Source organism: Carex rostrata, chromosome 15, assembly GCF_964058835.1.
Source record: "Carex rostrata chromosome 15, lpCarRost1.2, whole genome shotgun sequence".
NCBI lineage: Eukaryota > Viridiplantae > Streptophyta > Magnoliopsida > Poales > Cyperaceae > Carex > Carex rostrata.
The window spans coordinates 5835734-5859486 of record NC_135932.1 but is presented as its reverse complement, the minus strand read 5'-3'; the positions used below and the strand labels follow the sequence as shown (position 1 = coordinate 5859486).

The window sequence follows — 23753 nt, the reverse complement described above, 5'->3', positions numbered from 1 at the left end:
TAATACAAATTAGATGTATTTATTATTATTTTTTTCTTGTTGGAAAAATATTTTATCAAAAACACAAATCGAAATGTCAATGATATTTTTTTTATCTATTTGTCCAATCTATACCGCATTCAAAAAGACGAATAAAGATAAATATTTATTTCGTTATTATAACGTGTACGGATATGAAAATATCTCTACCCGACCCGTATCGTAGCCGTTGACAACCCTGGTTTGAATGGTGAACTACTTTGATAATATTTTAAGTAAAAGTCCGTAGATACGCATGTCCTGCTCACACGTCTTTCGATCTCCATTCAAACGACTGGTGTCAAAATAGACTGCTTTTATCAAAATTTGACATCCAATTTTAATAATAAAATAATATATATATATATCACTGTCGTCTGGAATTTTAAAGATTTTAAAAAGATCTTTTCCTAAAAAAGAAAGCCACAAAATAACAAATAATGGTTCAATGTTTAGACTGGATTACTTTTATAGTTATGTTGAATTTAAACGAGACAATAAGCCGTCAACCACATAAATACTGGTAACTATATTAAAAAGCTCAAAATTAGAAAATAATTCGGTGAATAACTAGTGAATAATTCATAAAAAAAATTAGAGAGAAGACAACATTCTGCATATAATTTAGAAATAATTAGTGAATAATTCATAAAATTTTGAAATAATTAATAAAATTAGTTCGTTTAGGAAGGAACTGAAAACAAATAATTCATAAATAATTCACTAATTACTCATTAATCTTGTAAAACACATGAATCAAAACAAATCATATTTGTTACATCATTACATCTTGTGTATTATCTCGCCAAACTCATAGGTAACAAGATATAAAATTCCATTAGAAATAAATAAAGCAAATTTACACATAATACCTGTATCAACTTTAAAAAACTTTGCAAAAATTTTAAAAAAAAAAATCTTGAATCCACATCATAAAACCATGATCTTGAAAGCATATTTATAATCATTTAATACCCTTTAATGTAATTAATTTGAAACGTTCCACTTCACAATAAAATTGATATAATCATCTAATTAAATCCAATTTTAATTGATCAAATCCGAATGAATAATGATACCTCTCGCATCATACTGATAAATTCATGACATCATACATACAATCTCAGCATCACCAAATAACAAATATCAACAAAAAAAATATATCTTTAATTCTTCGAGATTATATACACGTGACAAAGACAATAAAAATAAATAATTATATAAAAAAAAAATCCACCAACCACCAATCAATCCAGCACCAAAGTAATTTGGCACCACCCATGACCCATATTAGATATCACCAATATTTCTGTTATTCACAAAAAATAGATGAGAATTGAAAAACTTTTGAGACTTTTTACTATTAGGTTTGGTGTGGTCACGTGAGCTATATGTCTATCTAGCTCAAGTCCAACTAAGCTCTGTCCTGGAGTTAGCTACTAACCAACTGTAATCGGTTGCGTTTGGTCTCTTTCCACACCTGTCTGGCTGTCTATAATTCAAATCATTTGGTGTTTTAATTCATGGGGCCTCCAATAGTTCTCTCTATCATGACCGTCCGATCAAAATTTGAATCAATCCGAACAAATGTTTGAAAATTTACGGAGTTTTTTTTTTATATTCATACCAAATTTTGATCGAACGGTCCGAATTTAAATTCAAATTTTAAGTTATCTTAAATTTTAAGAAAGAGAGCAGAAGGGAGACTGTTTTGACTTTTGACCGCACTTGATCCGTACTATGTTACATCAATATGAAAATAAAGAAAGTGTCAAAGAAAGAATCAAATTTCATAATATAAAATCGTGGTTCAAATCAAAATGAGCAAAACATAATAAAAAATAGAACAAAATGATTCTATAAACTGAATAAAAGAGAACATAATAGCTGATCGAATTTTTTTTCCTCCTTATTTTTAGAAAAATAAAAGATATTTTATTCATTATATGTCTTTTTGTGCAAAAAGAAAAATATGGTGAATGAATAAGTATTTGCTAAAATAAAAAATGAAGCGGATAAAAATCGAAAGAGACAAAGAGCAAAGGTAAAATCGTAGTATAATTTTAACAATTTTTTTCACCAATCGGTCATTCTCAAATCGAAGTACAAAGAATATAATTTTTTTACTTATTCTCTTCACTTTTCATTTATTTTATTTTCTTTATACGCTTCATTCTGAAACATAGTCTAACAAAATTCAAATTCATTTTTATTTTCTTTGGTGCCTTGTCCACTAGATGCATGATTTCAAACTAAATTTTACAAGCTCCACTGTCTGGTTTTAAATGTTGATAATTTTTTAAAACTTTAAAAAACTTGACAGTGACATGCCATATGTACTGGTTGGTACAATTTCATCCATACAATGAATTTGTCGACATTTTTTAAATTATATCTTTTAAAGGTGCAATCTGAGATTATATCCTTGTTAATCATTCTTTTGGGAAAATTAAGAACACAAAACTGTTGATACCGATAAGATTGGTCAACCTCTGTTTCTAAAAATATTATAAATTCGGACCCCACCTCATACAAAAATAAATTTGGGATTGGGACATGCATCATATTCATCTCTCACGCATACACACTGAAAATTATGTATACAAGAATATATATAATAGGGATATATTCACGCTTTCTTTTTCTTTGCGTAACCAATTTTCATCATGTTGGCAATTTGTTGGAGTTGTTTTGGGGCCCAGGAACAGAGCAAGCGCGCACACTTTTTAAATATTTGACCCATATACTGAGCATGGACTGCATGGTTTCCGGATATATATCTATTTTAATTTAGAATTGCTCATTTGACATCATGACATCATGCATGTATATTTTTGGGATGTTATACTTCTGCAAATTTCATTTTCAGTATTAGAATGATAAGATAATATTTAATTTGGAGATTTTGTGAAATTATACATGAAACTAAATCAAAGGAAAAAAGGACAAATAAATTAGTTCAAGGAGCTTAGGTAAACCAAAAAAAAGTTGCATAGAATAATCAGAACATGATTTAGTACAATGTCCCGTACCTAAAGCGACCTCCCTCCAGCTCCATTTCCTCCGCTGTAACACCCACCTAGCGTGACCGCATAGTCATTCTCAACTCCTGGTCTATTCGTCGCATCAAGAGCTATCGTCACTGTCTTCAGGGGTACCTCCTACCAAGATAATATCACGAATCATTGCTACTACTGGGAACTATGGACCAGGACCATAGAAACAAACGCGGTTCGATTTTTCGGACTACGTCTAGAATTAAAATCGACGGTCCCGGGTTAACTGAACCATAACGGCTTAGAAAGTGCTCATTCTGCGCGGCTCGCTCTGTGTAGAGATCCGTGTTACTGGTCTCGGAAAGTATGGCAATAATTGGCTAATGAATTTCGTATGCTACCCGTTCATTCGTTGTAACATGAGTAAGCCACATAAGATCTTAATTGAATGGACAGAACCTTCGCCTTTTCTATTTGTCGTTCTAGAACACGGGCAAATTTTGATTGATTCGCCACCAAGTAAAAGCAAATTCCCGATACATTTAAAAATTTTAAAACAGAAAATACTAAATTCAAACATGGGAAAAATAAGCAAAAAAGAAAGAGAAGAGAAACTACCCGAGCTCACGTAACTGCTTTCTCTCCAAGCAATCAGTCTCTTATACCCCGAGGTCCCCGACCCCTCTCATCTTCCCTCTCAATTAAACATTGCATGCAAGCCCACTTACAGTAAATGGAGTTACGACTTGAGAATCTTAAAGCTATATCTATACTCGGCCGAGGCGCGAAAGGCGTGGTCTTTTCGATTCACGACTCCTGCCATGACCAGCCCCTGGCTCTCAAAGCCATCTGTCTCTCTTCAATCAGGAATAAAAAATCAAGCGGTGGAGATGAAGAGGTGTATCGGCGTCTGTGGTTTGAGAGAGATGTGTTGTCGGCACTTAATCACCCTCTTCTACCTTCGCTGAAAGGATTTGTGTCTACAGAAAAGATCGTCGGTTTTATGATTGAGAGGTGCTCTGGCGGTGATTTGAATTCTCTGAGGAGAAGACAGACCGAGAAGATGTTCTCCGACTCAGTAATTCGGTATGGTACTGTTAAATTGTTACCTCTAACAGTTTCACTGTTTCACAAAATAAATGCTAGAATGTTTTTAGTATATTTACTTTCTTTTGGCAATTTGAAAAATCATGCTTTCAAAATTTTGTTTCTTGGTAAAATTGATCTTCCATGCATGCATGGTTTTGTTTGTCACACTTATTGCAGAATTTTTTTTATAAACCATAATTTAAAAAAAAAAAAAATTATGAAACCAACATGATTACTTGTTTTTTACAAAAACCATAAGAATTGAAATGTTATTCTGGTTCGAAATTATTTTTTTCTCTGTTCTTATGGCATCTCGGTTCTTATGGGTTTTTTTTAAAAAAAACAAAACAATCAAGTTGGTTTGATAAAATCTATTTTTTTTTATTTATGGTTTCTAAAAAAAAATCCTTATCAATCTGCAAAAATCAATTCCTTGAGTTGAAAAGTTTTCCTCAGATGATTAATTTTGTTAAGAAAGCATGAATTAATGCCTTGAGGGTTGCATGCATAATTAAGAAAGCTTCAGGTTTTATTGCTGAGATTCCTGTCTTCTGTTCATCACCGTGGAATTCCTTCATATTTCCAACTTCTGCAACTAGTCGTATAAATAATTGTGTTTAATTTTGTTCTATACCAATATGTAGTAACTAGAACAAAGCAAGTTTTCTTATTTAAACTTTAGGTTTAATATTCCTGAGATCGTGTTTCTTTTTTCCAATCATCCAAAATATGTGCTTTTGGGAATTAAAGTTTATAGTGCGTAAGTGCAAATGTAGATAATGAGACATCTTGGGTTGTTGTGCAAAATGACCTTTGCCATTCTCTCATTGTAGGTACTTAAGAAATTCCATAATTCTATCCGAAAAAAGAAAATTAAAAACGTTTCTCAATTCGTTAATTGCTCACTATTTCAGATTTTATGCGGCAGAGCTTGTGTTGGCTTTGGAGTACCTGCACAGTTGCGGCATTGTATACCGTGATTTAAAGCCGGAAAACATATTAATTCAAGATGACGGTCACATCATGCTAGTAGATTTTGATCTTTCAACAAAACTCCCAGTAAAATCACGAGATTCTTATAAACCACCTCCATCACCGCCTCCGGCACATGTTCTGGCAAGCGAGCAACTCGGTCAAGATCAGAAAAAGAAAAAGAAAAGAAAAAACTTGTTGTTGAGATCTTTTACTTACCACACTGGTGTATCACCAGTGACAATTGATGAAGCTCAAAATAAATCTCCGCCAAACAAACCGGTGGCCGTACGAAATACTGAATCAACGGAAAAGTCGAACTCGTTTGTTGGTACAGAGGATTATGTAGCGCCTGAAATAATTCAAGGGAAGGGTCATGAATTTTCAGTGGATTGGTGGGGTCTCGGCGTAGTGCTATATGAGATGTTGTATGGTCGGACGCCATTTCGAGGGCTTAATCGTAAAGAAACATTTTACAGGTACTAACCTTGAGTTTTCTCCTTCATCTTCTGAAGATAAATAGAAAAAATGAAAAACAAAAAGAAAATGTCATGGTCTTGTGTGCCAAAGATTCAGAATTTTAAGATGTATTTTCAAAAATAGAATTAAACTATTTTAATTTATTAACTGCAGGAATACAGCATTTTTTTATAGTGCTATTTAAAATTAGTGTAGGAATTGTACATTTTGTATGATAAATTCTGATATATATTTATGTCACTATTTACAGGGTATTAGTGAAGGAACCTGAACTAATAGGTGAACAGACACCGTTACGAGACTTGATCAGACGGTTGTTAGAGAAGGATCCTGATAAGAGGATTACTTGTCAAGAGATCAAGGAGCATGAGTTTTTTAGAGGGGTAAATTGGGAAATGGTAATAGAGATGGCTAGACCACCATACATACCGTCCCGGGCAGAATCGGAATTTAACGAGGACCCTTTGGATGTGGAGAAGACAGTGCAAGAGGTTTTTGAAGAGAAAACAAAGCAAGAAGTGAAAAGTGCTGGTGATGATAAAGATAAAGTACAAGATACTGATTTTTCAGCTTTTTAAGTTATATTTAGATTTTTTTTTGAGATCTAGATGAAGATATATATTTATGACAATCTGGAAAATTACCACCAAGTAAATATTTATTTTATATGTTTAACAGTGAAAATCTTCATAGAAAATGGAGAAAAGAAATTAATGCATTTGTTTTCACTGTTTTTGAAGGCATGTCTCTGTTTTGTTGCTATCAAATGTGTACATAGACTTTTTCTTTATAAATTTTAAATGGGAAAGAAAAAACAGCTGAGGGATAGAGACTTGAATTAATGATACTGGTTGGACCGTTGGAGAGTAATAGGAGAGAAGGATTTTCGTCGGCTGAAGCAAAAAAAAAAAAAAAAAATTAAATCGGGTTTAAATAGCTTATCGAATTTAAACTCATAAATTAATTGGGTACTCGATAAAAAAATAATGTTTTAACTTATATTTTTTAATATCCTGACTTATTTCTGATCCTATAACTTATAATTAATATTATCAATCATAATTTAAAAAAATTATTTTGATTTTAACACTAAATTTAACCCGAATTACAAATCAAATATCTAGAGAGAGCAAAAAATATTTCAGAAAGAAACAAAGTCGATCGGTACCAATAGATCACCACTAAAATTCGAAATCTAAGGAGGGGCGGCTACCCCCTGTGCTACAGTAGATCCATCTCTGGAGAGAAGAGATATAAATAAAAATTATAATTTTTTTTTCCTTTTTATGCTTTCCAAGTGGATACAATTACAAAGGAATATTATTGGATAGTGGCTACTTGTCATATAATAGACACCTAATCTTTTGAGGCTCTAAGGACATTACTTTAATAATTCTAGAAAACAAAAGAGCAATAACCGCAAAAGTTGGTACGAGCGGCTAACAAATCCTATTTATATTCATTAATGAAAAGACCTTTTTCATTCCCAATAATGTGTTGTATAGTAACCTATGAAGAAAGTAAGATGGAAACCTCTGAGATAATCTAAATGGCAAAAATCACAAGGTTTACAATGAAAATAATAATAATTGATAGCACAAAAGTTACATGAGTCACTAGACTTGGAATTATTTATGAGCAGCACCTGCCAAATCTTGGTACTTTTTCAACAATTACACTTGTTAAAAAGATGGCTTAATGGCTTAATAAATTTGATATTGATAGCGTAATCTTGGTACTTTTTCAACAATTACACTTGTTAAAAAGATGGCTTAATTGTTTAATAAATTTGATATTGTTAACATGGTATCTAAGACAATGAGTCAACCTTGAAATTTCCCATAATATCATGTGTTAAATGCCTAAAAAGAGCATTACGCGGAGGCATCTAGGTTACTTGAGAACCACAGTCAATAGTCAAATACTCTTTATGTTGTTTTCTCTTAAAAAATATAATTGGTATTGTTTTTATTTTTAATTTTATTTTAGATCCTCCTCAACCTTCGTTATAGCAACACTCATCCACACTATATGTTAATTAAAAATAATTGTAGTACCACTGTCAAGATTTCAAATAATAATAATAATTGTAGTGTAAAATCCATCTTTTATGATATAAATTTTAATATAATAAAAATTATGATGTGTTTTTCATTATTAAATTAAGGGGCATGTCAAATTTGAATCAATTTGGTATGTGATGTGTTAATATCATTCAATAGAAGCAACATAATTAAAAGAGGACATTTGACACGTTTTTCGTTATTTTCAATCAATAATTGCTGTGTATATATTTCAACCAATAAACTGATTTGAAATTCTATTCAAAAAGATAATGAACAATAAAATTAAGGCATGGATGTGTTTAGCAAAACCTTTTGTATCTCTCTGCTCTTTTAGCCTTTTCAATTGAGCTCTTAATTTTGTACCAAATTTTGACTTAAATATTAAAAATGTGTCAAACCTCGAGTTAATTCAACCCACAACGCTGCAATATTTAAATCAAAAATGTTGACCGTAAGAATTGAATTTCTATTAAGAAAATGGAGAGCTCGATCTACAATGTATGACAGGAAACATAATATAATAATTTATTTGATTCTCAATGGAAACAATTTTTCTAAGGAAATTTCCCAATTTTATATATTAACTCGGTACATTTTAATTTAAAGAAGATCTGAACTTGAAAATTGAAATTCTCCCTATTCAAACCCAAAGAAGCATGAAAATTATTCTATTTCAAATTTATTGGCTTATTGGAATTGAGATATTGTTTTGTCAACATCAATTCATGGAGGGGTTAACATTATAGATTTCTACTGATTGAATATCAATAAATGACTAATTGATTTGCATTAACTTTTTTTCTCCGCGTGTCAATACTACAGTGTTGTAAATAACGGTATGCGTTCATTGGACGGACGTGGTACCGTCAACCAATTATTCGGGTATAATAAAAAATAATCAGCTGATTATTTGAGAAAATCCGTGACAGTTTGAACACCACCAATGACTAATCAGACGATTAATCGGCCTAAATGGAAGTTTTTTACAATACTGATCAATAGAAAGGGTTGAACTGGACACCAACGGTTCTAGAAAACTGGAGATAACTTGGAATTTATCATCAAGGATATTAACCTGCGTCACTGCTGACGACTTTGTATAAACTCAGATTCTTATCCCTTGATTCCTCTTTGTATAATTTAATTTGAATAATCATTCTTGTTTTTGCTTTTATTTCTTCTTGGGCAAGGCGCTTTTCCTATGTCTGAGCATGTCACCTAAAGGAAAAAAATGAACAATTGAGGTGGCATGTTAATTTTTTTTTTTTTTTTTTGTACCTCTTAACAGTCAACCGTCCGAAATTTTTATTTGTAGTAAAAAAAAAAATATATATATATTCTAGATTTGATTTGGGAGATTTCCATATTTATCTCAGCCACGCAACTAATTTGTGGCTCATTTATAGGGGATCGCAGATTGGTTTAGAGGTCCTCCAGAACCACAAAAAATGCACTGTAATATTAAATATATTTAAGTTTTGAGGGACCTTTAAGCCAATTTGTGCCCCCCATCCCTCTCCGTAAATGGGCCGCAAATTAGCTGTACAGCCCAGATAAATGTGCAAATCCTTCAAATTTAAAATGTTTTGATTTATTTTTTTTAGTTATGATATTAATAAAAATTTACGGTCAACAGTCAACAAGTTTCTAATTCAACAATTGCCTTTTGGGGGTTGTTCGATTTGACTAAAATCTAAATAACATAGACAAATTAACATTTTATTAGATATTCAAAAAGACAAATAAACCAACAGAAATAGACTAATCAACTGAATTAAAATCAAAGCAAACAAAGTGAACTAATTCCAGTTTATTCGGTTGAAACGAAAACGATTAATTAAAAAAAAACATTTTTGTTAGTTTTTTGAACTCTTTCATAGACTCAAAAGAATTATTTATTTCAATACACAAAATTGAATTAGAGTTACCGAAAAAATCCAACCATCTAGTCCAAATTCTCTACAACTACTGGTCTGCACTTTGAATTTCAAATGGTCATAACCTATTCAGCTTGAATAAAAATCAACGGGACATGAATAGAAATATGAAGATCGATTATTCTATGGACGTATAAATCAATATATATCTAGTAAATTAGCGTATTTTTATTCATTACATTTCTTGAATTTTTACAATTAATTATTTTATGGAGTTTGTTTTTAAAATTCAAATTTTTACAACTACGGATATGATGCAGCAAATATCCCTTCAGTTCCGTTTACACTTTATCAAATAAAATGTCTGACATTCAATTACGATTTTTTTTTGTTAAATAGAATTAAATTTAAATATTTCAAAAAAAAAGTACGTTAAATTTGATTTTTATATAAAAAAAAAACATCTCCACACTATACATGCAATAAACATAGTGGAACAAATATATTTCTGCCTCCACAAGATTGGTGGAACTGTTTTTTATTAAAATCAAATTCAATGTGCTTGTTTCATGAAAATACTTAAATTTGAGTAGATATAGGGTGTTCCTAAGTTCACCAAGTCTTTTTGTGAACTTAACTCTAAATTCTATCGGATTGGCTTCAAACGAAGAATCTAAACCGTTGAAATCCTTCTACCTTACGAGTAATGCGTCTACATGTGAAAACTTTAAACTTTTGATTTAATTTAGTATAAGTCAAGTGGTCAAAATTAGAAAATTTATAAATTAATTTTAATGCATTTATTTTTTGGACTTTTTTTACTACTTGACTCTATACAAAATTAATTTTAAATTTTAAATTATTTTACATGTAGATGTATCACTCATAAGATAAAAATATTTCAACAATTTTAATTCGTTATTTGAAGTCAATCTGATAAATTTTAAAGTTGAGTTCACATATAAGTGAACTTAGAAATACCCTAGTTCTACTCAAATTTGGTGCTATTTAAAAACAAAATTCTCCAATTACCCATGTTGCATATATTTTTATAAATCAAATACATCGTTTTCGTGATATCATATAAAATCGACGCAAAAGCACGTGCTTCCATCTAGACGCCACAAATACCGCGCCGATTGACTTATTCTCCGGATTTGTTTTCTGTGTTTGGATTTAGTCTCAAGTAGTGTACTTAAATAATTGACATGGGCCCTCTTTTAAGGCCCAATATAAAAATGAAAGCAAGTTCGGATAGAATTTTGGAAACTGCCATTTGATTTCAATTTTTGTTTTCCATCCCCTTTAAATCTGAATTCCGATCTAGTGAAGTAACTTAAATTTTGAATTTTAGATCGGGACCGTCTGATTCGAATTTATGATAATCCATTCCAATGGAGCACACACATCTTGAGCGGCAGATTCGAATCCTAAAGTGATCCGGAGCGACAGATTCAAATCGAACGGTTCCGATCCAAAATCCAAAAATTAAATTACCGGACCCCTTAAATCCTCTATATCATTGTTGTAAAAAATATCCGTTTAAGTCAATTAATTGGTCGATTAGTTGTTGGTGGCGATTAAACCATTACGGATTTTTTTTAACTAATTGTCTGATTATTTTCAATTATAACTAATTATTATCAATTATTCTCGATTAATCACTTAGCGGTATTTTATCCGTCCGACGACATCATACCGTTATTTACAACATTGCTCTGTATAAAGAAAACAATTTTACATACAAATAACGTCTTAGTAACTAGACTAAAAGCTGTTTTTCTAATGGTACAATTTTGAATACTAAAAAATTAAAAGAGTAAAAATATTATTTATTATAAAGTAGGTTATTTAGAACATTTTTTAACTTTGTACTATAATAATTACAGAAATAAATGCAGAGGGCACAACAGTTGCGTGACTTGCGTCACTATTTTCTGTAATTAAAATATTGTGTTGAACCTCTTAAAAGTGTAAAGAACACCTCGCTAATCTTGCTTCGTATTGGCTTATATTTTTTTTAAATTTACATTGTAAAATTTCTCCAAACAAGGATGCATCTAAACATTTGCTGTTCTGTTGCTTTTAGTTTTCACCCCCCCCCCCCCCCCTTTTAAATTGTTGAGCTTTGATAATTTATGATAAGATAAACTTCCTCGAAGAATAGTTGAATGAGTTGAATAAAATAAAATAAAATAATAGTTTCCATTTTCTAGAATAACAACAGGTGTATGTGGAATGAATTGAGTAACTGTCAAAAATCTCATACATTATTTCTTTTAATTATAGGATTAAAATGCACTATTAGTTTTTTACTTTAATTATGCTTTGCATTCTTATATTTGTTTTCAAATTTAGAACAATCAATCTGAACAACTCAACATAATTTTCATATTAAAATGTGCTTGGAGATCTAATTTTATATATCTCGAAACTTTTATTATTTTTTAGATGAGGAGGGTTCAAATGCACCATAATTTTGTGCTTCAATGTACTCCATATTCTTCATCTCCATTTTCAAAGTTCGAACAGTTGATCCAAACCGCTCAACATGATTTTTATAATAAAATATGCTTGGAGACCAAATTTTATATTTTAAAAAAAAAATTTACTATCTTTTCAGATAGGTACAAAATCACTGTTTTAAGGAGATTTTGGACCATCCGATAAAGTGATATTTGATAAGCATAAATTATATATACATTTGATTTAGATTTTATCATAAAACAATCTCAAATATCTTGTATTTTTTAATATAAAGTGATTAAAATACACTTGGAATCAAGTTACTGCGGTTATTTGCCTTTTCATTGCAGGAAATGATGAAAAATGGCGAAAATACCCCTCAGTGCGGATCAACCACACGCACTGCGGATCAGTGCAGCCGCACTGAGTACTTAGCCGCATTTCCAACATCCAAGCACTGCGCAGGAAATTTTCCCGAGCCTATTGCGGATGAAGTTCCACCCACAATGCGGATGAGCCCAGCCGTACTCAATCCTTAGCCGATTTCAGAAACTTCAGAAAAGCAGTATCCACACGCAATGCGGGTCATCCATCCGCAGTTCCACCCGCACTCAAATAATTCGCAGAAGTTAAATAAGGAAACTTAGACTCAGTGCGGGTGAGACCATACGCAGTGCGGATCAGCCATCCGCACTGGACCTGCAGAAAGCCAAATTTACACAGTTTCAACACGGTTTCTATTTTTGGCGCACCAAGGGCGCGTTTTGACAGCCAAATGTGGACAAGGCATCCTGGGAAACAATTCAAATATAACACCCACTAACTCCACTTCCTAGGCTCTTAATTGGGCATGATCCTTGGCTATAAAAGAGGAGGTTTATTACATCAATCCATTATCTCATTCTCTCTCTCTCCACACACACAATACTTAGCGATAAATTCTGAAGTAAGGAAAACTTTCAAGCAAGGAGAAGAAGGGTTTCCTGAGCAAGATTCGGCAAGATAGAGGTTTTTGATTTGTTAAAGGGTGTAATTATTTCTTTTATTCCATTTCTTCTTACTTTGCCAACTTTTTGTAATGGATCTCTCTAAGAGAGTAGTTCTCTCTCTAGGGGTTTAGGTCAATGCATGAACTTGTTTAATTCTATTTTATTCGGTTATTTGTTTTTATTATGATTGTTTTATGGGATTTGATTGTTAATTTCTGTGATTTAATAATTTGTGTTAATTACATAGTTAGTACTTGAATTGTAGTATCCCGTTTTGGATTTGAAAGAACCAAAATTGATTGTGATCAATAGGATAGTACCAAACTATGAATGCAAATACCCTAGGTTTAGGTTAAGATTGTAACCAATTTAATCTAAGCCGGAACTATAGAAATTAAGGTTAGGGACTTGGTGAAGAACTTAACCGTGAAGTCAAACCCTAATTAGGACATCTCAAATCGAGTCGGGTATTGGTATCATGAACTTAATTGAGAAGTACCAATATTTGAGGAGAGGAGAGACTAATAAGAGCTTATGGTCTAGGTAGCTAGGGTGAGGGACCTAATCAAGAAGTCCGAATTACCTAGGCACGTTATTAATTTATGAAAGTAACCCTTAATAACATATTAGGTTAGAAACCTCGTCAAATCATACATGAATTCAAACAAATACCGAATAAATAGAGTTAGCAAGGGATTGTAGACCAAAGATCCCTAGATCTCTAAATCTTGAAAGCAAATCAATTCCTTTCTTTTTACTTTTATTTACAATTATTGTTTCAAACTCCTTTCTTTTGGGTATTGAACCCAACCTTAGGAATCGTTAGAATACAAACCCCCCATTTACTTTATTGCACTTTACTTTATTTTATTTTCTGAAATTTATTATTAAAGTTTAAGCATTGTATTCAAACATACTCTCTGTGAATCGATACCCGACAATATACTACACGGTAGGATTGTATACTTGCAATCTGTACCAAAAAATGTATTTAGGGATAAAAGGTATATCTAATTGTATTGAAACTTTTTACCATACCCTTTGGACGTATCAATATTGTACACATGTAAAAGAATAGTAAAAAGATTCTAAAAAATATAAAATTTAATCTCCAAATTATGAGGATCATGTTGAACGGTTTGGATCGAAAAATTGATTTTGTGCCTATTTTAAAAAATTTAGTAAAAGTAATTTAAAAAAATATGTGGTATCCACCGGTGGTAGACTGGTAGGCGATGAAATGAGCCTTGACCACGAAAACTCGGCCACAGTAGCAGCCCAAAATATTGATACAGTTGGCTGGCCCGGAAAAGTTTTGGTACAACACCAGCTACCATTCATCCTTGTAGTGCATTCCTTTCTGGGCTTTATATGGTATCCACCGGCCCGGCCCAAACAACTCTTTGTTTCTTGATATCCGTTTTATCTTTAGGAAAAGGCCCATACAACTCTACAAACATTCCTAGCTTCAAGGAAAAGCTTAAATTGTATTTCAGGTATGACAGACCCTATAAGTTGACATGAAGAGTGAACACAAGCGCTTACAAACTTGGAAACAAATCGGCTGTTATTCCATTGAAATAACATGACTATATTATTCCAATGACAGCAGTTCAACTTCGTTGAGATTCGCACATGAAAGTGTCTTCGATGAGTCCTGTTATTCTAATGGGTAACAACAGGGGTGGACCCAGTGTTGTCCAGAAGGAATTTTAAAGTTTTATACAAATTTATAGGTTCGGTTTGACTTTGCCTCTCCCCTTTTTGAAATTTTATTTGCCCCTTCTAGATTTTTGGCTTTTGGTTTGTAATTAATGTTAAATTTTTGGTTAAAATTATGATAATTTTTTTGAATTCTAATTGGTAATTAGAATTAAAAGTCAAGAGTATTGAAAACTAGAAGTTAGAGAATTGAAAATTAGAAATTAGAGCGTTTTTTTTTTATCTAATATCCAATTAGCTAATAGATCTGAACCTAATTAACTATTTAAATTCGATTCGTTATTTTTTTGCCCCTACCTGACAAAAATTCTGGATTCGCCAGCCGATTTTTTTTTCCTACAAACTTTAATTTGTTCTATATAGCCAGAAGCACAACAATGTTTTATCTCAATATCATCGACTTAAATGTAAGAAAATTATGTCATCCATTATCATTTGATACAACTATATATTGCATCACTGGAAGATTTCCAATGAATTTAGTTATAGAAGATCTACAAAACAAAATTCTTGAAAATGTTGTACAAAACACGAGTAGATTCTTTGTAGTTATGTCACCAACGACCCACCCTCGAAGAAAAGAGCAGAGAAAAATTTTCTTAACCGAAACAAGAAATGACTATAGATCACAGTACCTAGTCAATCTAATAAAACAAAAACTTTATATTTAATTCAAAATTAATTAATTAATTAAGGTTACAACAAGGGATACCTATGAATTAAAGGTACATAAATGCTTTCCAATTTGACAGAAAAAAAAAATCGCAGTTAAATTATATTTGTGATGGTGAGACCATGAATCAGGTACAAATCTTTACAATTCTCATGTAAAGATGTCAGGCAAAATAATTAAATATAGAAAAAAAAACACTAAGCATGTAAATATGTAATTGTACCAGCAGATACTATGCTACTAACCATTGACTCTAAAAAGATACCAGAAATTGAGCAATTAGTTAGTTGGATCAAATTGAACAGAAATTTGAATCTTCAATCATCTACAAGCACAACTCCAATAGGCATTCTTAGTAGAATTGTAATTTGTCATTTTTGTCATATTATTATAGGATCAATTCCAGATTCATACAAAATTCTTTTTCTAAAGGTAACTAATGGTCAGGTGCAAAGTTACATATTCAAAATTACAGTATGAAGACATACACAAGGCTGACTTTGCTTGGTAAATTACCGGTATGGTACCTCAGGTACCAACTCGACCTAAGAACTTCTCTATTGCCAATTAATTTTGAATGCACTAAAAGAGGGGGTTGTGATACCACAAAAGTGCTCCAAATCAACCGAGGAAAATAACCAAATATTCTGCATTAATTCAACAAAATAGCATGATAATGGCATTATGATGTTACAACTAGCATGTGTAACAATTTTCTTTCTGGCAATTTCTAAAGTATCAGATGAATTTTTGTTTTTGTTTTTTTTGGCAATTTCTGAAGTCTCTCAGAATCAGTATCCAATGATGGATTGCTCCGATAAAATATACATATATCCTGGACAAATTTGGAAGAAACATTAAATTGTAAACTTGGAAGTTGGAACTTTCAAAAATAGTATCCATCATTGTGTTTTATGCATTCTAAGTTCAAGCTTATAATGGTTAATGGGTCTAGAACTCTGGTAGATTTTGGCAAAAAGATGCTATATTGTAAAATTTGTGGGCTCATACAAAATAGAGAATCCAATATTTCTTGATATAATATAGTTTACAAAAAAACCCAATTAAAAAATAAGACAAATAATTACATTTATTAAGGATGTATCTATAAATACTATTTTTTTCCGAACCAAGGGACAGATGCTTTATTTAAACATTTTACAAGTATATTCAGCTATCGATTAGTATTTGAATAGCAGAAAAATTGAAAAAACTGTCAGAAAATAATCCAAAAGAAGAGGAAGTGAGAGCCGGATGCAGAGGTTTATCGATCAATTCCAGCTTTGAATCCTCTCAATAGACCTCGATTGGTCCCTATAAACTCCTAAATTTACAAGGCAGGGAAAAGATCGATAAACCGCTGCGCCCAGAAATCGCCGCCATTGTTAGCACGCGCGCGCGCGCAGAGATAGAGAGAGAGAAGAGAGAGAACCGAATCTTACCTTGTTGAGGCAGAACGAATGTGAAAGAAAGAGAGAGGTATGATCAAAAGAGGAAAAGGAATCAAGGACAGAGGAAGAGGAGATAGAGAAGGCATGGATTTGTTGTGACCATGACAGGTGCTAAGAGGGGCAATTTAAGAGCTTGTGAGGGGCAAAATGGCGAAATGGCTGATTGGTATGGTCATCATTGACTAGGATGAGGGGGACCTTGTTTATTTTTAGTTTTATTTAGCAAGTTCCCATTTATTCTCCAACGACATGATGCCACGTGTTATGTTTTAGGTTCAATTGTTTGTACAAATGATTTGGTGGCGTGGCAAACCCACTAATAAGGGCATCCTGTATTGTTCAATAGTTTATGCACAAGATTCATATAATTGGAGTTGGCCTTCAATGAAATTGATATGCTTATAAATGCAATTGATTAGTAATTGCATTGAAAATAGCCACTAATTGCAAAATAAATTATTTCATGAAATAGTAGTAATTGCAAAATTTTATTTTTTAAAGAACAGTAATCGCTAATTTTCTCAGATAAAAGTGCTTCTGAAAGCTTTCAAATTTTAGAAGGGTTCAACATTTTTAAAAATAAAAATGAAACTGCCAACAAATACTTTGCAATTGTATTTGTAAGTCATTGGAGATGATAGACAAGTCGTCAAAATTGATAGTATCTCCGAAAGTATTTCTCAATGATTTTTATCAATTTCTTAACTGTGTCTTTTCATATATTAATATTGCCTGCTAATATGATTATGTCGTGTCATTTCAATTTTTACATCATCTATGATAATTTTTATTTATTTTTAAAGATGATTATCTTGTACAGTTCTAGTAATGAGATGAGGCCATTAAAACATCATCATTTCCTTGGGAAAAAGTTTGTTGGTCGTTGAGGGTTTAAATTATTTGGCTTTCTCACAAATGGACACACCTCGAATAAGGGTTTTTAAAACAAAATTATTCTTTTTGGATTATTTTTTTCCGGAAATTAGTGTATTGTTTTGTTGTTTTTAATTTGTAGAAAATATTATTTTGTTATTTTTTATTATGTAAGAGACTATTTTTATTATTTTTTATTATGTAAGAGACTATTTTTGTTATTTTTTATCTAGTATCTGGTAAGTTAATGGAGTCGAATCCGATAAACTATTGAACCCGATTAGTTGAGCATATGAGGATATATGCTTATAATCATTTTTGCATTTTTAATTATCAAATAGCCGATCTGAAGCGCTCAACATGTTCTCCATATATTACAATGTGCTTGGAGACTTAATTTTACATTTTTTTGGAAATTTTTTATTATTTTTTAGAATCTTTCAAAACAGTGTTTTTCAAATTTTGTTTAATATTAAAACACTAAAAAATCTACAAAATAGTAAAAAAAAAATTAAAATTAAAATTTTGGTCTTCAAACATATTCTAATATGGAAAACATAATGTATGCTTTAGATTAATTATTTGGATTTTAAAAATATAAAAATGACTTGTAAGCATATATTTTTATATGCTCATGTAAGTAGAATAACTAACTTTCTGGATTTGATCAATACTTATTTGAAAAACATTTATGTCCAACAAATGACGATGCGAGAAACAAGCGCTATGTACGTGGTGAACCTAGAGGTGAAAACAGGTCGGATAATATCTGACCGAATTTGGATTTGTATTCAAAAATTATATAGGGGTATCAATATCCGAATATCTATGCAGATAGTGGTACGGATATGGTTTTGAATTTTAATTATTTGTATTCGAATAGTAGATATATATTAGTGTTGTAAAAAAGGACCATTTAGGTCGATTAGTTGTTGGCGGTGACCAAACCATCATGGATTTTTCCGACTAATTAGCCGATTATTTGTTATTATGATCGATTATTCCTGATTATTCCCGATTAATCATTTGGCGGTACTATGTCCGTCCGACGAGCACATATTATTATTTACAACTCTGATATACACCATATAGTTTAATATATATTATGAGAATATTTATATATATATATGGAGGAGGGATCAAGTTACAACAAGTTACAATAAGCATTATTTATATTTTCAAAGTCCAAATCGTCAATCCAAACCGTTAGATGTGATCTCTACAATAAAATGTGCTTGGAGACCAAATTTTACATTTTTTGGAATTTTTTTACTATTTATTAAGATGGGTACAAAATTCAATGGTATGAATTTGACTAGTTTTTGTACCCACCTTAATAAATAGTAAACAAAATTCAAAAAATGTAAAATTTGGTCTCCAAATACATTTTATTGTAGAGATCACATCTAAAACTCGATCTCTCCTCATATATATGAGGAGGGATCGAGTTACAACAATTTTTGAGTTACAACAAGTTACTACAATTATTTTTTACATTTTCAAAGTTCAAATCATCGACCCACTATCCGATCTGTGTCTGAGAATGGTTGAAACTCTAAAATTGCCCACAAATCATCGATCCACTATCCGATCTGTATCCGAGAATGGTTGAAACTCAAATCATTCTTTCTCTAAAATTACCTCAAATCATCGATCCACTACAATATACAATATATGATTTTACCACTATCCGATCCGTTTTCATCCCTGGTTGAACCCGCTAGATTGAAGAAATGGACAGCTTCAAAGGCATTAATTTCGGTTGTTTGGACGGGGCTTCTGAGAACTAAGAAGCGTGATATTTTTTAGGGGTTGGAAAAATGAGAATGAGAAATCAAAACAATTTTTAACAGCTGATAGCTAGGATATGTTTGACTCAACAAAATAAAATAATATTAATTTTTCATATTGAAATATTACTGTACGTATCTACTGATCGGTATTCAGTGCTACCAGCCTACCAATCAACTGTCTCAAAAAAAAAGCCTACCAATCAACTGTCTCAAAAAAAAAGCCTACCAATCAAGGACATTATTATGATGTTTTTGATACATTGGAGAATATGAGAATATCATCCATCAATTTGGCGAAGAAAAAAAATAAAGAAATATAATGGTATCATGACTTGAATTATTAGGTGTGTATTCCACATGATGGTTTCATGGAAAGCAATTGAGCAACCAAGCAAATTTCTCCACACAGAAACAATGGGATTGGACGCATCTTCCCTCCACTTCTCCCTGCTCGAAACATAGTACACATTTAATATGTAGGACCCACTTAACATATTTTTCAATAATATTGTTTATATATATATATATGTTAAGCTTTTGTCAGCACCAATTGGAGAAGGGATCTAGAAGACTAGAACCTAGAACCCTTTTACTTTTTGCCTTTCTTTTTGAGCATTAAGCATCCCTCAAATAGTGTAATGACATTAAGGCGCGCATCTCATATTTGTAAGGCCATGATTTTATAAAATGATTTTGTAAGCGTCACTTGTACACCAATAACACCACACCTCACATGCCTCAAACTGTTTAAAACAGATGCAGAAATTGACATCCACAGTATATGTGTGCAGAGATAATTAATAATAGAGAACTGTCCCGATTTTTAACGTGGCATTTGATTTTAAGTACTGCCGACATTTTACTGGTCGTCGTGTCAGTTCACTTATGACCAAACCCAATTTTCATTATTCTCAAAAACAAACAATTTTTTTTTTTTGAAATTAAGGACTACGAATAAAAATTGAGGAATATATAAAGAATCTTTCAAAGTCTGATCTTGATTGTTTGGCTTTACTTCTAAAATTAGCTCATGGTGTGTCGAGGGGAAGTTAAGGTAAAGATTCTGATTCTATTTAGTGTCCTATCGTGTCGTAATAAATCAGGTCAAGATCTAAATAGTCATTTGATGGAGCGAACAGTTTTAAGTTTCGTACTAATGAAGTGCGCATGAAACTTGATGCAGATCTTGGGTGGCAACGAGCTGGTTCGGTCCAAGTTAAGTTTTAGCTCAGTTTGTTAATTTTGGATCGAGCTACAGTTGAGCGAGCTGGATCTAGAGCATCCGAGATAAAAGCTCAGCTTGAAATCGTGACAAGTCAGTCCGAGCTAGTTCGCTGGGTTTGACTAGATCTTGTTTTAAAAAGAAAGTGAATTCTACAAATATTTTGAATCGAGCTGAACTGAGCCAGACAATATAAAATACACACAAATTCATATAATTTGACAAACTGACGCCTAGCTGAGCTAGCTCACGAGCAAGCTAGATCCCAACTTGAACTCGTTAATTTTGAATCGAGCTAGTGGTAGGTTGACTCGTTAATAGCTCAGTCCAATAACAAACAAGCGAGTCATATATGAATCACGGTTGAACCACAAACTTTTTTGCCAGTGTAGATCTAATAATTCTAACCGGACATCATACCGAATTTGATCCAGTATATAGCCATCGAAATTGGATTATACCGTGTGGTGTGGTTCCACACCTGACAATGATATATATATGGTAGCCCATCCATTATTGCAATTCTCGTGTCTGCTCCGGGCTGCTCAATTATTGGGCCCAAAGTTGTAAAGCCTTGTCAGCTTTATGATTCCGTTCATTCATCTAAAAAAAGAAAATGAACGTTTGAAGAACCACATGCATGAATGTAAAATTGTAAGTGATTATAATTTGGTTTCCTCTTGCAACAGCAGAAATAAGTTAACTCATATCCCTGAAATTGATAGACTGAGAAGTGTTATTTCTTTTGTAATTGGTTTCAGTGAACGATGTACCTAGCTATATATTCCGTTTATATGAGCTTTGTAATTAATTCGGTCATGTTAGATTTTTGCACTACATTTTGCGAATATACATAATTAACTATTCTTATAGAAATTAATTTATCATATGCATTTAACGTTAATACTAGTATCTCCGTGCATTGCAAAAGAAACATGTTGTAAGAGAGAAAAAAATCACACAAAATGACATATTTTTCATACAAAAATTTAGACTAAATGGTAAATAGCATTCCTTAAATGACATATATATATTTTTTTATTTTTAACATATTTTTCTAAAACAATATCATACAATAACATTCCTTAAATTTTATAAAAAAATAGAAAGATATGGTCGATGAATTATCAATCAATCCAAAAAATCCATAATTTGCATTCAAAAAACGAAAAAAAGAAGAAGGAACAATCTGAAAGATGATACAATTTGCATGCATGTGACAAGTGCGTGCCTAAATAAATTTAGACTTCTACATGTAAAAATTCATCAAACAGATGCATATAATCACAAAAAAAAACATATTATTTGATTGAAGAGTTGATATTCAATTTGAAATTGCATCTTTTAATCTCAATCGTTGGTAGATCATAATATCTGCTTACTTAATATAATAATGGAGATATTGCACCATACAACGCTTTTTTGTAAGAGACTGCATGTTTGAAATCTAACGCAGTTTATAATAAATATTTAACTTAGAGCCTAAATTCCAACTTTACTCAAAATAAACATATACATATTGCATTGCATAAAATCAATCATAGGAGAGTGAGTCTATGGTACTATGCATATCATGAGTTGGTTCATAATACAGATCAATATTTTATTTTTAAAATTTTAATGGTCGATCGGAAATGTTCAATATTTAGACCGAATTTTATATTTTTTTACTATTTTTTAAGATAGACATAATATTATCAACTATTTGTGAGTGTTCGGCAGGGGTAGATTAAGCCTCCTTAGAGCTCCTTAGCACTCTAAGGAGTCTTAAGCTTGCCGAACAAGTGTTCCTTTATAAAGCTTAAAACTACTTTCTTAGTGCTCCTTTTGCCCTACTTTTTAAGTTTGCCCAAGATTTTAAGCTTTGATTCTACATGGCTTAAGCATTTTTTCAAGCTTAAGGTATTCTTAAGAAAGTGATTCTTCAACTTTATTACCGAACACCCTCTCTTTAGTGTAGCTTAAATTTTAAGCTGGTGACCCTTGCCGAACACCCTCATTGAGATGTCAGAGCGGTCAGGCGGCTTTACTGACCGGTCAAGACTTTGCTAATTTGAATAATTTTAAAATGAAACAAGATATATATTACAAATTCACAATATTATCAACCAATGAAGGACCTCCACTTCCTCTCAACTTTATTTGAGCATTCAAACTTGTATATATTACATATATGTCAACATGAGATGAGAGACGTAGACAATAGACTGCCATTTTCTGGGCACGAATCAGAATTTAATTGAATGAATTTGAGGCGCATTCATGCAATTCACGAGTGACACATGACACATGACACAGATCCCCCTCTTCTCTTATCTTCCTTTCTCTGTTGTTGTGTTCTTTAGAGTAATAAATAAACTCTCACCTGGTTTCATTTCAGTTCTGCCCAGCGCCAGTTGTTGGATCTTTTGTGGCGCCAACTATACATGTCTCAGTTTGTACTTATCGTACGTACCATAGTGACATGACTCGCGTTTTATATGCATTTCATTCGCGTATAAAATGTTTTTTGATGTTTCCGAACTGAACTCCAAATAAAATGCAAAAAACGTATAATATGTTTTATTCGCAAATAAACGCGTATAATACGCGAGTCACGTATTATTTGCGAGAAAAATGCGAAAAAACCGCCAAATTTCTTTTTCGGCTTACTTATTGTACCGAATCATTCCCAAATTATACCTAAATCACAAATTTTTAAACTCACCGAACCGAACCAAACCCGAACTTTTCGTTTGTCATTATGGTACGTACTACATACACATACCATAAATATCATCTACTATATATATAATTCAAATAATTGGGTTTCTAGTTTTCTATCACACCTGGTTTCATTTATATATATTGTACTTATGTAGGTCCCATGTTTTGATTTTAATTATTTCAATTCTATTCCATAAATTATTATTGCCATTTCAATTTGAATATATAACATAAACAGTACAAGTCAGAATCAGAATAATTTGTCCAAATTAACAAGTTCAAATCAGAATTGCCATCTGTTTGTTATTAATTTAATTCTCACCACCAAGAAATAGATTGATTGATGGCATTCAATACCTT

General features: G+C 31.8%; 1 protein-coding gene across 1 annotated transcript; it reads left to right on the top strand.

The window, feature by feature from the left end:
* The first annotated feature begins 3533 nt into the window (after window positions 1-3533).
* On the top strand, window positions 3534-6230 carry LOC144566316 (serine/threonine-protein kinase OXI1-like). Its single transcript, XM_078316316.1, has 3 exons — window positions 3534-4100; window positions 5018-5554; window positions 5806-6230. Exons 1-3 carry the CDS (start codon window positions 3748-3750, stop codon window positions 6131-6133), a joined length of 1218 nt encoding a protein of 405 aa, XP_078172442.1. The 5' UTR covers window positions 3534-3747; the 3' UTR covers window positions 6134-6230.
* Window positions 6231-23753: the final 17523 nt, after the last annotated feature.